The sequence below is a fragment of the Gavia stellata genome, chromosome 21 (genome assembly GCF_030936135.1).
Source record: "Gavia stellata isolate bGavSte3 chromosome 21, bGavSte3.hap2, whole genome shotgun sequence".
In the NCBI taxonomy this organism is placed as follows: Eukaryota; Metazoa; Chordata; class Aves; order Gaviiformes; family Gaviidae; genus Gavia; species Gavia stellata.
Window position 1 is genome coordinate 14,110,694 of NC_082614.1, and position 19,630 is coordinate 14,130,323.

The window sequence follows — 19,630 nt, forward strand, 5'->3', positions numbered from 1 at the left end:
CGTTTAACATGTCTGATACAGCATTTTGTAAGACAACTTAAACGATCTACTACAAAAGTTAACACACTTTCTGGTATTTTTAAGTAGTGAAGTATTAGCCAGGGGCTCCAACATCTCACCTTTCTCACCAGTGGTTTAGTTACCCCTCTCTCTACTAAAATTTGCAAGTATCAAATTGACAAAAAAAGAAAAGAAAATTAGTTCAGGATTCATCACTGCAAGTTGTACTCCGCACTGCAAATCTCCTTCTTTTAGGAAAATCCTACTTCAAAATAAGCAAAACAAAACCAAACACTATTTCGGACTTCAAGTTCTCCTGACATCTCTTAACTAGTTTCCTTAAGAGTTTGGCCCAAAAGACAACTTAATTAACATAAAGTAAGACCTTAGAGAAAAAATGTCTTTATTATTAACCAGGGTTTTTTTGCACTGGATTATGTGCCTATTGGCCCAGACCGCTAAATAACATCTACACAATGTTTCTTTCATGTTTCAAGAATTGAAAATAACTGTACAAGGTTAAAGTACAAAAGTACACAAGACAGTGGACACGAAATATCCATGTATGAGTTTATCCCATCTGCTGCTTGGTTTGAAAAGTAGAACTTTAACTAAAAAATACTGTCCTTCTATAGTTCTGTCAAGTTTAATGGAAGTGGGTATAACCTGATTACAACACTAACACCAGTATCACTGATCTGATATTTACAAAAAAATTGTATTTTTCAATAAATTAAAGTCAATGCAACACCCATGCAAGCTAGAATGCTAGCTTTTTGGTGAACAAGGACCCAACATTTGAACAAGAACCTTCTTCCACAGTCCCAAACTTTAAAACTGCTTTTTTTTTTTTCCTCCTCAAACTGCATCCATTCCTCGCATTGAAGATGTAAACCCCAATCCCATTCCTCTTTGCGTGTGAGTCTGTGATCTTGCCATTTCATACTGTGCATCTAGATTCCTGAAAACCTCTTCCTGTTGTTTCAGCGTTTTGTAACTCTCTTCATCAACTGAACTACAGCCAGCTTCATCCTCACTCTGGAAACCAGACAGAAGGAAACAAAACATTAGCTGCATAGGAAGTGTTGCTTTCATATACTACCGGTGTCCTAAACGTTAAAAATTTTGCTTTGCTGTTTTCAAAAGCTAGTGAGAATTTAAGCATTTGGTTGTATTGCTGGAACATTCTAGGGTAGCTTTCCTCTCACTGTCAAGAAACATGTAAGAGGCCTTCATCCAGTTCCGTTTTTTAACTCATTCAAATAAGTGTCTCCAATTAACTTACCTATTCCAAAGCAATACTGTTTATCAGATTATGAATATTGGTTACAGTTACCACTGTTGTTATGGATCCTAACAGTTGCCTTGTTAGCCAGAAACATAACGAAATTCTAGAATGTGAACTGAACTCAGATCTAGATGCTGCTTGTGAACTTTAAAAATACTTAAAGTTCTTAGCTACATCAGGTAGAATCAGGTTAACACCTTTACTGGTTAAGGTACGCTTTGAAAAAGAAACCACTATCCTACAATTAACAATAAACTTAATTACACATTCAGAACTCTTTACCTTAATGCCCATCAGTTTTCTGAATTTGACATTTTGGTCCTTGTTTCCAAAATTTAATTTTTCCCATATTTCTGCAGACTGTGATTTATCCTGCACAAGTTAAAAAGAAGATGTATCACCTTTTTACATAAGTTTCCGTTAATATCACAATACAGTAGAAAGCAAAAAAGCGGCATTAAAAATGAGCCCATTGTGTAGTGCTAGCACAGTTGGAAGTAAAAGGTTTCCAAGTCACATCTGACATTCCTGCAGCATCCTCACAGAAGCTCTTTGAGGGAAGTCTACGTAACTATAGATTTCAAAACAGAGGTATATTCTTTACTTGGGTAGATTGCACTCATTTCTGTAAAGTTTGGAAGCCTTATCAGAACATATGCTTAAAGCAAATTATGGAAAAACAAATTTGCTTATTAAAATTAAGCAATATGCAGCACAATTGAGGAAGAACTGCTTAGAGAGCATTCAGGTTTCTTCTTCCCTCCCTTTTGCCTCCCATCAACGCCACATGACCCAGTTTCAGTTTTTCACACCTTATGAAACAGTCTGAAAAGCCAAGTGAGCTTGTTACAAGAGATGGACAATGATAATCTCATGTAAAACACGCTTCCATACTAGCTTAGTGTCGACAGACAAAAATACAAATATTAAAGCGCCATTTTTTCCATAGTATCAGCAGGCAAAACCTGTACTCAAATCCAGTGACTTTCTGAAAAAGCAACCGCCACAGGAGCCTTTGTTATTTGGTGGCCTGTACTTGGCTAACTGCAAGAGCATTTATTTGACACAGCATAAAAGTCTGAAGGCTTATCTGTATTTTTAACTTCTGTTAGTAATGCATTACTCTACTCCTGGAAAGTTACTAGCAGGGTTTGCAGACTTGTTTTTGAAGTCTGGAATTGGACAGGATACAACTATCAAATGAAAAAATCGCTCCAGTCACAGAAAGGAGTGGTCAATTATAGTTTCTATAGCTTAGCCATCACTTTTCAGTAAGAAGAGACCATCTGTTTTTGATACTTAGTTGCAAGTTGCAGGCAAACTGACAAAAGTAACATTTAAGATCCAATTATACCTCCTCAGTTTTATGACATTAAGGGTTTTCTTAAGGCTTGTGTCACAACCATTTGTCATTGAAGATCTAGTTATCTTAGTCCTTTCACTCCTGAAGTTTTACCTTGGGCTGCTGCTGTTAATAGGGAAACTTCATAACAGGTATGAAAGTAATTTTGCTGGAAATAACATTAATAAGCATCCTTAAATTGTCTTGAGTGAAGGATGTTGCCAAACAAGTTTTATGAAAGTAAGAGAGGACAACGTTACCCCTTCCTTTTTGCCTTGCCAAAGCATCTTCCGCTTTTTCTCTTGCTCAGCAAATTTCATTGGATTCACTGCTGCTGGGTTATAATAGCTAGGTACAGCTATTCCAGTCTCTGCTAGTGCTTTTGCTTGTAGTGCTGCCATTTGAGCTGCCATTGCTATTTGAGGAGTTACTTGTGTTCCCGATGCCAGAAGAGCAGCAACGTTAATAACGGAACCTCCAGTGGCTGCAGCCGCTGAAGAAGAAAAGTAACTTGCTATCAAACTTCTTGGAAAAAAAAAAACAACAAACAAAACCAAAACAAAAAACGACCCAAACACTTCCCTTCATCAGAAATAAGTTGAAAATATTTGAATAACAAATGCACGATAAAATACGTGTTACTTGTAAACCAAGAAACAAGTCTCCAATAGTTTTAGTAAACCACAACTAAAAGTGAAACTAATGTATCTCATGCTTCTATACATCCCTGAGCTGGTAATAGCTTTCAAACTCTTGCTTAATCATGCATAAAGGAAGGTCCAATGACCATCCCGAAATCATTTACCAGCCTAACATACAACATTTTTGTTGTATACTCAGTAGGTGACAAGAAATCCTGATCATTTTTGTTGGGGTTTTATGTTTGTGTTTGGGGGGTTTTTTTGTTTGTTTGGTTTGGTTTTTCAAAGGTTTCCTAGTTCTGGTTGTGGTTCTTGCATATGGGCCAAGTTAACAATTACACAGAGACAACCCACACATCTCTTGGACAGGACTGTAACACTCAGCACATAAACCTACACTATCTTCCATTCACACTATTGTTTAGGAATTCATATAATATACATGGACTACCTGCAGCCATTTCCTGTTGCTTCTGTTTTTCAACCATTTCTTTCTCTCTCTGTTCTTGCAGTTTCTTTGCTCTTTCCAGTCTAGAAGTAAGTACATGAAAATAAAAATACTTAAGACACACAAAATCAACAGCAGTAGGTTATTATTGTCATATACCATTAAAATAGTAACAATTCTGACCTTCTGGCTAATGCTTCCTGTGCATCCATAGCTGTATTTCGTCCCCGAAAAGGCGGCGGACTTGGACTCCGGCTATGACTCCTGCTGAACCTTCGGGGCTTTTCAATTCTTTTCTTTCGCTCTCTATAATCAAATTTAACACAGTTACTAAAACAATGAAGTTACATGTGTACCTTAACACTTCATAAAGCATTTGATCACAAGTCTGAAAAATTGCTTAATGATTAATTTGGAGAAGTCTCAAGAACAGCTTTCACAGAGATTATACTACAACAGTGTAACAGCCACACTTGCCCTGTAACAAAGAGCTAAAACTGAAGACTTCCAACTGCAAGATGTAACAGAATATGTAATTCTGGGTATTCATTTACCCTCTTATACTTAGTGTTTAGAACAAATAGATCTGGTCTAGAGATTTTCATTCTAAAACCTGACAAGAAAAAACACTGTGTAACTTTCGGTAAAGTCAATTGCAAGAAAACGGTAAAGTGGATCAAGTTACAAGAATGCTTTAAAACCATAAAAGACCTCACAGCACTCTAATTATGTCAAAAATGGGCATTTTGAAAAGGCCCGATTTAAAAACTGGATTAGTATTCAGGGAAATTACTATTTCTCTCCCCTCTGTATACTCTTCACTAAATATGCTTTGGACAACTGTTTGAGGGAGGCTATCAAGCTAAATGGGAGAGTCGGTTTAAACACATGTGATTTGTCTCGGGTTTGCTCTTGAGAAGGACAGTACTGTGCAAAGAACTGTAAGGCATGCATTATCTGGAGCCTGACAATCTGAAAAGAACCCAGATTAAAAATGTATTTTTAAGCAAAATACCTAGTTCAACACTCCTTTAGTAACCTTCTCCCCACCTCCTCCCAAGTAGAAGTTGCTCTTATGACACAGACATCTAGTCCCATCTAAGCAACAGCCACTCAAAATACACATATAAAATACTATTAGCAGTATTTCTCTTTGCCAGGATCATTAATAGCTACATTACGAGAGAAGGGTTTATCCCTGCTTAAGCCTCTGACACTGATGTTTTAAACAAAGAAGTCACAGATACTAGAAGTGTCCAACAAAGCTTAATTACAGGAGATATCACTCACATTTTCCCCAGATTTGCCATAAACAGTAAGTTGAGATGCACAAAGATGTTTCTGCAATTTTATACTTAAATGTTATTATCAAGCATTTGAGATAATAGCTAACTTGACAACAGCCACTTTAAATGGCATTCAGATATTCTGTTTCTTCTGTTTGCAACTTGGGCAGCATCTACAAACATCATGAAATGCAGACTGAAGTTACAAAGAGAGATCCTTGTTTACATGACAAATCTGGTAGAATACAAAGGAGGCGAGACTTATCTTTTCATAGAAGATGACAAGATGCAGATTCAGGCACTTGGAAGTGACAGATCTGCATTCCTGAGATAAGATGTAATGCATGTTTCAAAGATACCTTCATTTTTCCCGTGCTGACTATTGTAGTTTGGTCTTGTCTTTGGTCTGATGCTTTATTGCACTGGTAAACATCAAGGAAATAAATATTTGAGCTTTTGTATTCAAGTATTTCCATTTGAAACAAGCAGATGGTGTCATGTTTTCCACCTAGCACTTAATCAGAGCAATGCCACAGAAAATACTGCCAGGAGAGTCTACATGCTCACAGAACAAAAAAAGTAGTTTAAATGCTAGTGAGGACAGATCACTTGCAAAACGTGAGCTTGAGATTATGCAAAAAACCATCAAGAGAAGGTCAAGCTCTACTATTTACAAATGCTGCTGTCATAGCCTATTAACTGTAACACAACAAATACGGCATTTCAAGAATGGAGGGAAGTAATTTCACCGGTGAGTTTTAACAGGGTAGGTTTCCATATCATGTTTATCTGGCTTGTGGAGAGTTTTCCTTGAGGCTTGCCCCTAATTCTCATTCCAAAGGCTTCACCTGAGCCCACAACTTCATGAAGTGTTCTAGCTACTGTTAAAAAAGACTTATGCCTCGCTTATTTTCCTTCTCCAGGATTTGTGAGACAAAAACAGCAGTTAAAAGAAATGGATTCTTGCAGTATGTCCATTGCTATCCAACAAGGCATGTTTCCAGCTGAAGAAATTCCTAAGCTATGACTATGCCTTACTTTTTCTTCCCACATTTGCTGTTCAGGTAATTTGAATTCCACTGCAGAAGCAAAAAACTATTCTGGGATGTAAAGTTTTCACGGAGCCATTAAACACAAGATGTTCTAAGTGACTTTTAAAAACAGTAAGTACACATCATCCATAATAAGTGGAAATAATGGGGAACTGAAGCCTTACACATCATGCTGAAGATGGCCTAAATACCATTAAATTCAAGTAACACGTATACCAGTTGAAGACCCAGCTCTACTCACCCCAGCTGAAAGTCTGGTAGAAAATGCGTGCCAAAATAAGGTATGACACAAACCATGTACATCAAATACTTCTTCATAAAGATAAGTCTTCTTAACAGTTTCACAAGTGATATTGTAGCATTACATGAGTTCGCTAGATTCTTAAGTCTCCAATGATCCACCGTAATGTTGAGTAGTCATAACCAACTTCTACACCCTTCAAATACGCAATTTAAAATACTCTAGTGAAAATACTGCTAATGAACTGGGACACTGGCAACACTTTCTTGGGAGCTCTGAAAGGACACCAATTTGCATTCAAACTACTTGTTTTACTTTAAACAAGTAGGAGGGAAAAACCCAGAACTGTAGTAGTCATTAGGTCATATTTCAGTTTACTCCTTCAGAAAATCCTACAGGGCATTAAGAATGCAAAGGTGACACACACAGACAGACTCAGAACTCTACACCAAAATACTGAATGATTCATCAGTATTGGAAAACATTAACTTCTATACAGCGATGAAAACCTCAACTCTAGCATATTCCAGGTAAGTAAGGGATGGATCTCAACTCTGTCGAACAGACCCAGAATAAGCCAGTATGTGTCTATTTAGAGTGTTTCAATCTGTACTTTTAGAATTTAAGGAAGAAATGGAAGCACCCAAGATAAGGAGAAAAAATAACAACATGATCAGTATTCTCATGTTGAACTTGACAAAAAGGAGTTGGTAATCACTAGCACAGATTAGTACATTCAGATCAGAAATAGTCCATCTGACTCAAAATTCACCTTAACACTACGCTAACTGTGCTAGTTCACAGACAAGACATATTTTTAAATAAACTTCGTGGAGCTGACCAGGATTAGCTTCTGATCAGTGTACCTGCAGTGACTGCCAGTGATTTCCAGTTAAACTTCCCTTTTATGATATATACACAAAGATAAATACAATAGTATTTTTAAAGTTGTGCTTTGCCAACCACAATACTCTTGTATCAACACATGAAAGAGTTAGTTGTACCTTATTCTTCAGTTTTTCTCACTTAAATATCCTATTTAAAATAGTAAATTCAGTTGTGGTATAAGAAACCAAAAAGAACTTGAACTGTGGTAACCATTACTACTCAAAATAGCAAGTTATTTACTTTCCTTCTACTTTATCAGTCAAAAGTTTTAAAACGGCGTGTTTGTAAGATACCCACAAAATAACTAGTTAAGCATTTCTAATTGCTAACATGAAATCATGCTATGAAAAGCCGAGAATCTGAGACGCTCATTCTTTTATACATCAGCCTGCCACAGAACGTTCAACCAAACACCACCACTAAGTGTATATGGAAGTTAACACTTACCTGCTTCTACTCCTAGTTCTGCTTTTACTTCTACTTCTATGTCTGTGTCTAGATCTTGATCTAGAACGAGATCTTACACGTCGTTTTCTCTCTCTGCTGCGAGATCGGGATTTTTTCCTATCACGACTTCTACTACGATGACGTCTGAAACACACGTCCCAAATTCTTACATATATTCTCATGTTTAAATTCAGGTTCTACTTAAAGACTTACATACAGGTTCGTCACCACAAGGTAAAATGCATCAGGCAGGGTGGGGAGACTGCAGACTACACAGAGAAGAGTTCATGCCTGGAACAGTTTAAGTTGTAAGACTAGGAGATGAAATGGGAAGGGAACCAAACACTACCACCAGCTACAGACAAGTGAGTTATGCAGAGTTTATGCAAACAATCATACTCATCAATATAGCTATTTTTAGTTATACGTTAAAGTGTACATCTGAAAACAAATACATGGCCAAACTAATCTGATGCAGGAGTCTTGAATTCAAGGCAACAACACTCTCCTCCTCCCAATGATATTCCAATACCTTAGGGAAGAGATGCCCAAATTTCAGCTTGTGAGTCACACACAGTCCCTCAGTGTATTATTAGCTGAAGCTTGTTCCTTGCTATCATGTTTGCTACAGATCCCTCAGCTATGAGCAGAGCTGGCTGAAAAGTTCTGCTGGCAGCAACCTGTTTGTCCCAAGCTATTCTACCATGAGAGTGTGCTAGGTGGCCTATCATGCAAGGAGACTTAGACAGCATTGTCTCTGGGTAAGGTCTTGAATTAGGAAGTAAAAAAGCTATGACACTGCTAAAGCGTATTTTCTTCCCTGTCACTCACAACAGGGAACATTTAATACAATGTTTATAAATTTTCTATACTCTGTATACTAATTATAAACACGAGACAGATCACCTACGTAAAGCCATAGAGATACTCTGTACTTTTACTCAGAACCAATCTGAAAAAAAACCACCAAGTAGCAGCAAATGCACTACCCAATGAAAATTGAAACATGCAATATGAATTGATGCTTTAAATTAGGTCAGGAACATAATTCAGCTGTACTTCAGAAGTCTACACAAATTCCAAATATGGCTTTTGCAAATGCACTTAAAACAATAATCATGTAAAACAACTTACCTTTCACGAGACCTGGATCTTGAATGACTCCGCCCTCTTGATGATTTTCTCTCTTTGCGTTTATGTCTATCCTCGCCATTTTCAGATGAATTTAGGCTATCTCTTCCCTTGTCAGAAGAATGTTCTTTGTCATTGTGGTCTTCAGATTTGTGCTTCTTGGAGGACTTCTCTTTGGATTCATGTCTTCTTGCCTGTTTTAAGAAGAAGTTGGTTCTTTCAGGAAAATAGTGCAACAAAGAGAGTTAGTATGGGTATCAGAAGATAAAAAATGATAAGTTGTGATGCAACATTAGTAACCTTAGGAGTGTGACTCAATCATGAGTGATGGCTATTTTACCTAATGCCACCAACTACCCAAAGCTGCAAATGCACGCTATAATTTCTCCCCCTTTCCCTCCTCCCCACTGTCTAAAGGATTTCTAAAGCATCCATCAAGTATCTTTACAGTGTTTCCATACAAGAGTTCACAGCATTGTAACAATAACTGTTATTCTCAGCTACTGTCTCCATTCCAAACACACAGTAAGTACCTATCTTTAAGTACCTGACAATTTATGAATATGAATACATATACACGCTCACATTTGTAGTGAATATTTAATATTTGCCTAAGCCTACCATGTAGAAAGTTATTAAAATTCATACATAGTTGCAGACATATACTATTTTGCTTTTAGAATGAAAATAGTTTTCTATCCATCATCAGATAATTAATTTTTACAGCAAAACTCTTCAGTCAGTAGCTTCCAACGGTTTTTAAAAAGCAAAGTAGTAAGTTACGTGGTTGACATTCCGGTTTTGGTATTTAAAACTAACATGCATAACTCTGAGACCTCCCACAGTAGTTTTAATTTAAAGATATGCTGTTCCACTATACCGCAATTTCTTCCTGCAGTGCCTCTTAAAAAAAGATTCCTTTTTATAGCTGCAATGCCAAAAACACTTAGCAAGGTCAGGCCTGATTTTTGCCAATGTTTTCCTTAGAGATTAAGTCATGACATCAACACCTTTTCTTTATATATTCCGTATATTTTGAAATCTTTCTAGCACAAAACCATAGTCCACTTAATTCTTATGTTTAAATAATGTTTTGTTTCAAGTCACAATTTAAGCATGATACATTCATTTTTGACTAAAACCAATTCTTCAGAGGTTTTTTTTGCTTATCTAAATCTGTTAACTACTCATAAAACCTTTCCTATAATCATAACTCACTCTCAAAAGAAACAAGTCTGGAGAAGATGCTATAATTAGCTTATACGCATTTATCCAAGCCTTTCTAACTCTTTATTAATATACATCCATTTCTAAATATATTTGATTATAGTTCAAGTATACAATAATGTTAGATATTTTTCCTGCTTTTACAGTATTTTATTCTTAATTCCTTGAAAAATCAGTTGTTGCATAAAAAACACATCTGAAGTTTAAGATGTTACCTGTACATTAAGTATGTATTTACGTAAGTAGTTGTTCTGATATACATATTAAAAAGAAACACTGATATTCAGTATTTAGTCTACAGACAAAAGAGCTTAATCTTGCAAATAAAATGAAAACAGTAAATCTACTGTGGGACATTATTCCTCATCTGTTCACTCTGTGGAACTTAGAAACTGCTAAATAAATTGTGTAAGATTAGATCCAACAGCATGGCAAAACACTGGACATAATTTTAAGCAAGGATTTTTTTTTTAAACATTAAAAAGAGATTTTATTTTTTTTTTAAATCACATCTTCCAGGCACACACTTAGTAATAAACCACCATTATATCCCATAACGGATTTAAGATATTTTTAAGGGAAATATGAGTTTGAATGACTAATAGTTACCTTATCATGAAGTAGGCTTATAATTTTGCTATCTGAGTCTGCAGCGTCTTCAGTTCAGTCTCTTCGCGCATTAGCACGCTGAGTATGATTTATTATAGAAATGTTATCATGTGAGCTAAACAATATATTCAATTTCACAAAAACTCTCCTAGATTATTTTTCCTTTTTTTTTTTTTCTTTTCCTCCTTTTTTAAACAGAGCTTCCATTGGAATGGGGGAAGGAGAAGTTCCTGACCCAAGTTAAAAGTTAAAAAGTCCCTCATCTGACCCAGCCTGCTATTGCCCCACATGGTTAAGCTTCTTTGTGACTATTTCAATGTTCCTGGTTTGCTCGTTTTATCTCTTCTCTCATGTGCAAGCCAGTTATTTTCAAGGTATTATTGATGCTGTCTCTTCTCACATCCCTTTATATACACACGTTTATTTATTTAAAAAGAGACAGACCTCTGAAATTTTTGCTGCTACTGTCATGTTTCCAGCTGACTCAGCTTGTTTGTCAAGCTGTAACAGTCTTTACAATTAAAGGATGCAATAAACAGAGCTCAGTCAGGTGGGGAATTATTTTTAATATACTTAAGTAGACAGGTATGTATCATTGAAAGTCCTGAACATTGGCCAGGAATAAAGCCACCCAAGGCTTTTGGTTAATGGAAGCTCTGTGAAAGTCATCAGAACACCATTCTACTTCTCCACATGAATTCTTTCTTTCGGCTGTTTCCACAAAAAAAAAAAAAAAGAAATTAAGTTACTACTGAAAGCATTTTTCTACAAAACTATTACCTTGTCAACATGATGGCTGCAATCATGCTTCACTATGAAAGGATCTCCATATCCATTTTTAAGCTTAAAGTTTCCAATTTCTTGTACTTACCATAAAGTCATTTATATAGGTTTACACATATGTGCATTACTACAAGATACTTTTAAAGATGTATTATACAATTACCTAAACACTACAAAGTGTTAATTACCTCTTTGCTTCTGCTCCGGCTTCTGTGTTTTCTTCCTTCAGTATCTGGAGAAGAAAACATTTATTGTTACTTACCAAGTTAATGAGGAGATCGGCTGGCTATAATCTTTCTAGTTCCTTTCAGTTATTCTACCCCCCAAAGTCAAGAATGAAGATTTAGAAAACAAACAGCACTATTCAAGTATCTACTGCAGAAAGCAAATGCTAGCTGTTATTCCCAGTTCTTCCTTTGCATTTATTTAAGCTCTGACAGTGAAAAACTAGCTCATGTCGTATTCCAGTCACATTCTTCAGCCAGGTAATCTTATTTTTCTTACAACCATGCAAAAGTATCACAGTCTAAGCATATCTAATGAAAATTAAGACAAAATAGGACAATTTTCTGTTTGGTGTTGTGTCATTCCCTCCCCCAGCCCCCCCCCCCAATCCCCTGAACATTGACAAGACCTTCTTCCTTAGCACTTCTATCATTAAAATTGAAAGCTTTCAAGATAACACATTTAAGATACAAAACCAGAATTAGTAGCTTCCTTTTTTCCCCAATTCCAACAAGTTACTAGAGCTAAGTCTGTATACTTTTTCCAAAACAGCTTTAAAGAGATTTCAGTTCTACAAGCATACACCAGAACATTACTAAGCAACTTTGCTTATATGAAGACAATACCTGACTTCCGTCTTCTTTCCCTTGACCGTGAGCGTGATCTTGAATAATGATGCTTTGATGTTCTGGGAGAACTAGAGGCATCTGATTGCTCCTTTTTCTTCTCTCTTTCTGGAGAGGACTTTTCTGGGGCTACTCCATCTCGTTCAGTATCACTACCCTACACACAAAGACAGAATGTTTAAAAACCAAAAACTTAGGACTGAAAAACAAGAAAAGCTATTCACTTAAGTACTTCCTCTAAAGACACGCTTAAAATTATTTTCTGTAAAGACAATCTTGTGAGTAGTTTGCTCTCCCACTACATTATACTGCACTTTTGCTTTGCTTTTACGTGACTGTACTACACTTTACTTTTTCCATGCACTTTTGAGAATATCGGTAAGACTAAACTCTGATCCACAGTTTTCTCTAAATGGTGTTGTTTGTAGGTAAATTACCTTTTAACATTTCATGACTAAGATTACTTAAGGTCAATACTGGACCAACAGACCTAAGTCACCTCACAAGTTAGGGCATTACTGAGACATAGCACAAAATCTTCACAGTATTTTGAAGTACAGAATGAACTTTGAAGAGAAATGAAATTAGGTATATTGTATTACTGTTAGCTAACTTTTGAATAAGGAAAAACCTCGAACAGTGAGTGCAAAAATGTGTATTTCTATGAGAGTACATATAGGTCACATCCACCTGTCCCAACAATTTCTGTATCACATTTTTCTTAGATGACAAAAACCAAGATGTTCTCTCCATCCCTTCTAAACCTTGTCCTGAAAGGACTAAACCCAGAAACTTATCTTGTGTAGAGCAGTCAAGACTGCTTTGTGATTCAATGCTGGGAGAACTAAATGTACAACCAGCGTACTATGCAATGAAAGGAAGAGAATGGAAAAAGTACACACTAAAAAGGTGAATGTGCTTTCATTAATGCCTTTACAGATTCATTGGTCTCTCTTGTTCTGATCATGTAAATGGCAGTCAGAATCAACCCTTCTGAACATCATGCAGCTGCAGAAGATTTCACTAAGGACATTAATTTGGCCCAGAAATGCTCCTCATGAAGATATTTTGACATAGCAGAGGACTCAAACTTGCATTGTTTTCTACCAGCTGCAGTTTTATTTGCAAATTGAATAAGACACATGAAAACTTCTGAAATGCTGATTTATATACATTACTTTGAAAACAGAGCAGCTAAGTTTTCTTAAACCACAACAGATATTGCAGACCATCATTAATATATTGTGTATTAATGGTAGACTTTCTTCATAACATGCTACAGGTAAATCTTTGGATTTATATTTCAGCTACTACTCTTTAGTCTGCTGAATTCTTTATTAATTTGCATCTTTACAAAGATACATCTATAGTAAAATCTCTTTAAGAGTGAGAGATAAAGCAGCTGTTCACTTCTCCGTTTGCATGGTATACCGGTATCTAGTTCAAAACACACCAGCATATGGACAAGAGCACTGACCACATAAGATTGCATCTGCAGCAGAGGTTTAACTATAGTCTCAGTAACACTTGTGAATACTATTGATACACCACCCACCATCCTGAAAACTTCAGAACATTAGATAAAGAGTAGGAACTGACGCCCCTATTTGTCATCTTAGCCGTCACAATCCTTGGCATTCCACATCTATAGAACATCTGCTTGTCTACACTTCCCCCCCCTTCTACTCAGTCCCTTCTTCATCTAAGATTTCCAAAAGACTCAGCTAGAAGTTTCAAAGGAATTTTGAGATTTCTATAAATTTACATTTTGAAGTTACTTGAGAAGGATAAGGAGAATACCAGCTAACAGTTTAAGTTAACTGGGTTTTTAAACACAGTACCCAACTGAAACTGAGCCTACTACCACATTTTCCAAGGCTACCAGTCTCATTATTTATACACATGGCTGCTCATTAACGCCCTTGGGCACTGCACCTTAGAGAAATCTCTCAGCTCTATAAAAACACAACAAAAAAAAGCCTGACATGACTTTAATGAGACTATTCTAAGCACTTAGATGGCCACAGGCTCATAGTTTCATTGAGCAAGCCCCTCACCTACTACTTTAGAGCAACCTCAAAAATCGTGTATACATTCTAGGTGCAAAACTACAAGTCCATTATTCAAATCCTTTTACAGGAAAATGTATCTTATTCTTAACAGGTTAAGTTATATAAACCAAAAAAGCATCATAAAAACAAAAAACCGTTTCATTTTCTCCAGAAGTTTATGGTTCTCCTGTTCTGTTTCACCACCGGTCAAACTTTCAAGACAAGAACTTAAAATACCAGATTAAAGGCCACAAAGTACTTAAAGTCAACTTTGAAGAGTTTTACCACTTTAGAGTCCGGTTTGTTTGTTTCACTCAAGACTGTTTAGTAACTTGAAAAAAAATTAACCACACCAAGTTTGATGACTACTCTTATTGGTTCTTCAACTCAATTATGGGACAAACATCTTTACACGTTACCAGGCCACACAAATTTTAAAAGAGAATAAAGCTAAACTCTTAGGCCGTGCATAAGCATAAAGGACAGTGATAACTACAGCAGAGGCGTTTCCTATCGATATTAATTATAAAAACAGGAGAATGGGGGATAAGTAATTAATCACTGAGTGCCAGAAGACGCTGAAAACAGCAGGCCTGTGACCAAACACAAAGAAAAATAACAGGACAGGGAAAGCTACGGTAACGAAAACTGAGCACGGCCCAACCACCAAATCGATCCCCTCCCTTCTCCCCTCCTAGGGAACCTGCGCCCTCTGAGAAACGCCCGCTCCTACAGCTACAATACTTCTGTCCCCGGCCAAGAAATGATAGGGCCTCCGCCACAAGGCCTCTGCGCTTCTCTCCAAGCGCCGAGAAATGAAACAGAAACTTCTGGAAACAGGGAGAGAAGTAATGGGTGAAAAGCTGCCACCCCCCTCCCCGAGGCCCATCATGGCGTCGGCAAGTGAAGGAGCGGCGGGCGCCATTTTGTCTCTCCGCGCACACGGCTTCCCGACCCAGCCCTCCTCATCTCACACGCTCTTCCCCCCCGCCCCACGGCAGCCCCCTTCCCAGTTCGGCCCCCTCCAAAAGTCCCGGCGGCGAACACCACTTACCGCCATGACCGAGCGCCCGGGACGTCGCTCCCCCTCAACAACTCCTCACAAGAGGCACAACCTCCCTCAACAGCCGCGGCCGTAGCGTTCGCGAACCGAGGCGACACGCCCCGCCCTCCCTCTCCCTTCAGGCGCCCGGATGTAACAATGGGGCGGGGGGGGAGGCGGCGGGGAGCCAGGGAGCCGCGGTGCGTTCTGGGGGCGGAGAAGGATTAAGTGGTAGCGTAGCAACAGTGCCGTTCGCGTTTGGAGGAAGTTTGGCCGCGCTGCGACCCGTAGCGTTAGCCAGGGCTCCCGCCAATTTGAAAGCCTGAAGCGGCTGAGGGAGCGCGGTGGTGGTTTGTCACCGGCCTCCGGGGCCGCGGTGAGGAGATGGGAGGGCGGCTCGCGGTCCCTGCGGTGGGGGTGTCGGCTGCGTGGCGGGGAGGGCTCTCTGGCGCTGAATTTCGTTCAGCCTCGGGCGCGAAAGCTGTCCTCACCAAGCGGCGTTCAGCCGGGCCCGCTGGGGACATCAGCTGGGAGCCACATTGCTCTTGCGACTTAACCTTGTCTTTTCTAAACGCGCGGTTTGCTTTTAGGAGGCTTATTGTGCTATCCTTCCTCCTAGGCGCAAAATCACGATAGAATAATAAAATCAGTAATTTGTGTGTAGTCGTGTAACTTTTTTAAAGCTCTCTGCTTTACAGCATGTTCCTTAAACGTTTACCATAGGTAAACATGTGGAATGATATTGAACTTCTTGCCAATGATGACACAGGGAGTGCGCAGCTCCCTGTAGGTTTAGGGCACGAATGTGGAACTGCATTGTACCAAGTGGATACGCTACTTCAAATCACGTCTTCAGAAAAGGTAGACTTCGTCAAAGCTGCATTGTTCTTTTTCTTAATAATCACCAGCGCTTCTTTGTCATATTTTCTAAAGTGTTTCAGTTATTGTATATAACTACCTTTTTTTCTTCTTAGGTCTCCGTTAATCCGCAGTTGTACGCATGCAACTCAAGGGATGGCAGTATTATTGTTGTTGACAGATCGGTGGCACTTCTTGACAGTACTGGGCAGTCTCTTCAGATGCACGTTCAGTTTGGTAAGTTCATTCCTTTGGAATTCCACTGGAAGTTAAAACTGATTTTTAACATATATATGTTAGGTTTGTACATGAAAATGTAGCAAGTATCTTGCATGTCTAACTAGCCTGTAAAAGAAAGTACTATAATAAATACCTAAGTAATAACAAGTGATTGCTGGTTCTGTATACAATTAACTAAGTATTTCTGTACATTTTAATTAGAATGCTTGGTAACTTTTCACTGAAATGGGAATAATGGATACCAAAACCACACCCTGTATGCACTTGTCTGTACTTTGTTTAATCAAAATAAATACTTTTGAAGAAATCTGGGACACTGTATTGTCCAATTCCTGTGTTTCAGATACGAATGTCTATTAATAAAAATCAGATCTTAATATTTGACATTTTGCCATGTAACTTTTCAGATACTAATGTGGATGTAGTTGGTATGTGTCAAGAAAAACAATTTCTTGTGGTTGGTGAGAGAAGTGGCAATTTCCACCTTATTCATATACCATCAAAACAAACCTTGCTAACCAAGGTACAGTAATTTTTCTCTTCTAATTTTGCTGAAAAACTTTTGTTCTCAGAATTTCTTGAGTTGTTTTTTCCTTTCTTCTAAATATCAAAATATAAACCTTCTTGTGTTTTGAATACATCTTCTAGTTTGAACAAACAAACAGATTAAAGGGAAACTTTTGTTCCCATAAGCAAAATATATTTAGGAATGGCATGTGTAAACAAAAGCCAGTTCTTCATGAAATAAAAAAGTTTAAAGTTTGAACTGATGATCAGTATTTAAAATAATTTTGGGCTTTTTTTTCAAGTAAAATAGAGACTAATAGTCTAATAGTCTTTATGTTGATTCTATTTTAGATTTTGGTTGAAAAATCTTCAAGTGAAAAGACTTACTTAAATCTCTTTATTGAAAAAGATAATGCAGATGCAGGTAAGAATTTGATCCCCCCCGCCATGTCTCAATGTTTGTGATTTTGTTCCCCTTTAATATGTCTCAGAAGAAGAGACTACAAAAGAAGTAATCAGATACAGCTTTACTTTGCACTGTACACATTAAATGCACTTTTCTTAATGCTTTCCTGGAAAGATATTTAGCTCTCATTAATTATTTTTAAAATGTCATAGAAAACAACAAACATTCAGAACTCAATACCTCTTTCTTTTGAGACTGTGCTAAACATATGAAAATGCTCAAAAGGAAGGATTCCTTCTGTCTCCTTCTTCTATCAGACTTTGGATTTTAGTAGTTCCTGTTCTATAAGCTCCCAGTCTTGTTCTGTCACAATATAATGTATTCAAATGTAGTTTTGTCATGAAACCAGAATTTGCAGTCTGATGGCTACATACAAAAATCATAATTTCAAACAAAACTCTGAGATATAGAAACTTATTATATTCTTTGTTGAAGGTGACAAAATTTTTGTTTAAAAATAGTCTAATCTATTGGTCAGATTATTTTTTTTGTCAGTTATTTCACTGTCCTATGTATAAACAAGTAGTCTGTTTACAGCTGTTGAATACTTCAGTTTGAAATACTTGTATTGGATTTTTTTAGGTGTTTATCATATGTTCATTCTTACAAGCAACGGATTCTTCTGCATTATGTGTCTTCCACTTGCTAAAACACAGGAAGGTAGGAAGATCTACAAACCAGTTGGGATTTCCATTTGAACAGGAAGAGCTGTATTAAAAAAGCTTTTCCACGCGTCTTTCTAATGGGGATAAGATATTGAGTTGGGATTTTCTATGTAACATTAGTTTCTTTTTAAAGGAAAACCGATATACAACTAGTTCTGTGATAAAATTATTTTTGTATTCTTCCAACAATTCCTTTAACTTATGTTTCTCTGAGTCACTGCTTTAGAGAGAGTACTGAATACTATGGAAGCAGGATTTTAAGCCATAATCAGTCTTAGCTGTATTGAAGAATATTGGGAATAATTTAATTTTTTAATGCTGTATAAGTATAGTTATTAGTTAATTTTCTATAACTCTGTACTGTGATCAATAGAAATAGACCCTGTCAAAGATCCTGGCTAAAGTGTTTTTCAGCATAGTCAGGTTCGGATTAAACTATCCTATATGGCGTTTAGTAGCTTTTCTTCAATTTTGAAAAAGTTTGTTTAACACTGACTAATTTTCTTCTTTTTTTTTTTTTTTTTTAATGTAGCAATTGAGAAGGTGGATATGATTACGGCAAAGAAAGTAAGAAATACTTGTAACATATGTGTTAAGTGCAGAGTCTGTAACAAAACTTTGCCCTGTACATTTCATTGACTACTTACCGGTTTACTATTACAAGTCATAATTGTGATTATTACTTTTTCTGTACACAGAGAAGTGAGTTCAAGGTTTTATCCACTGATTGTATAAACAACTTTTTTCCTTTCCCTTTTGTTTGCTTTCCCTTCATCTTCACCCCACAAGTTACAAGGACAGATAAAGACAGCTTTCATTTCCACAGAAGAATATCACAGCCTTGGCTGTCAGAATTTTGTGATAAGTAACTCAGTGAACAAAATCCATTTGATAATTGGGGTAAGTACTAAGAATGCGTTTGTAACAATTGTTATGTGGTCAGTGATGGTGGTTTTTGATCTGCAACAAAATTTACTTCTAGCTGTTTGATAAACTTTTTGCACTAAGACTTTTTGTCTTGCATTTCCTTCACTGTAAGTGTAAAGGTTATCAGTTGTGCAGGCTGTCTGTAGTTTTTCTTGTAAGGAAATAACTGTTGTCATTTCAGAACTTGCTCTGTTATGATGGATGGGGGGAAATATTTTCACCCTGGTTACATAACCTTAGTAAATCACTGTGGTTCCTAGCCCGTACAGGCTAGTCTATTTATAGTCTCGTCCTTGAGCTCAGAGACAAAGCCAAAGTTGACAAGAGTCTTCCAATCAGGTTCACATTCAAGAAAGGCTTGCCAAAGTAACAATTAAGGTCCCAATCGAACAAGGCCCTTGAGCATGAATTAAGTACAGGAACTAATAAAAAAATAAAAATATAGACATATTTTGAAATGTTATTTTGGACTAGAAACAAGTTTTCTGAGTTCATTGACTGAAGCCTGTTGACTTCAATGCAATTTTTCTCAGTAGGTTCAGTGTACATTTCATTCAGGTTTTATTTTCTATGAGAATGGGAAGTGGATGTTTTGAAATATGGCTTGTTTTTAGAAGAGCCAAAAATGTTTGGGGATGCT

General features: G+C 37.1%; 2 protein-coding genes across 3 annotated transcripts in view; one reads left to right on the forward strand and one right to left on the reverse strand.

The window, feature by feature from the left end:
• Positions 1-392: 392 nt before the first annotated feature.
• Positions 393-15,433, reverse strand: RSRC2 (arginine and serine rich coiled-coil 2). 2 transcript variants are annotated; one of them, XM_059827699.1, is made up of 10 exons: positions 15,340-15,433; positions 12,235-12,391; positions 11,572-11,615; positions 8,768-8,958; positions 7,634-7,777; positions 3,903-4,025; positions 3,723-3,802; positions 2,891-3,123; positions 1,571-1,660; positions 393-1,038 (listed from the first exon to the last, which is right to left on the reverse strand). In XM_059827699.1, exons 1-10 carry the CDS (start codon positions 15,343-15,345, stop codon positions 859-861), a joined length of 1,248 nt encoding a protein of 415 aa, XP_059683682.1. In that variant the 5' UTR covers positions 15,346-15,433; the 3' UTR covers positions 393-858. The 2 variants fall into 2 exon arrangements, with proteins under 2 accessions (XP_059683682.1, XP_059683683.1); XM_059827700.1 differs by lacking the exons at positions 12,235-12,391; positions 15,340-15,433 and adding an exon at positions 10,601-10,678 and having other exon boundaries at positions 8,768-8,980; positions 11,572-11,602.
• Positions 15,434-15,692: 259 nt separating this feature from the next.
• Positions 15,693-19,630, forward strand: part of KNTC1 (kinetochore associated 1) — a 40,785-nt gene continuing 36,847 nt past the window's right edge. Inside the window, exons 1-8 of the mRNA XM_059827925.1 lie at positions 15,693-15,703; positions 16,051-16,188; positions 16,302-16,422; positions 16,833-16,948; positions 17,284-17,356; positions 17,981-18,058; positions 18,596-18,630; positions 18,853-18,963. Of these exons, the coding sequence (XP_059683908.1) occupies positions 16,057-16,188; positions 16,302-16,422; positions 16,833-16,948; positions 17,284-17,356; positions 17,981-18,058; positions 18,596-18,630; positions 18,853-18,963 (666 nt within the window). The 5' untranslated portion in view covers positions 15,693-15,703; positions 16,051-16,056. The remainder of the gene's footprint in view (positions 15,704-16,050; positions 16,189-16,301; positions 16,423-16,832; positions 16,949-17,283; positions 17,357-17,980; positions 18,059-18,595; positions 18,631-18,852; positions 18,964-19,630) is intronic.

What these genes read in the sequence shown, in the direction of transcription:
- RSRC2 (XM_059827699.1), bottom strand. An exon ending in GGAAAGAAGACGGAAGTCAG is followed by an intron (nt 11,616 to 12,234) that starts GTATTGTCTTCA and finishes TTTCTTCTCCAG; the next exon opens with ATACTGAAGGAAGAAAACAC. An exon ending in GCAACAGGAAATGGCTGCAG is followed by an intron (nt 3,124 to 3,722) that starts GTAGTCCATGTA and finishes TTTCTTCTTCAG; the next exon opens with CGGCTGCAGCCACTGGAGGT.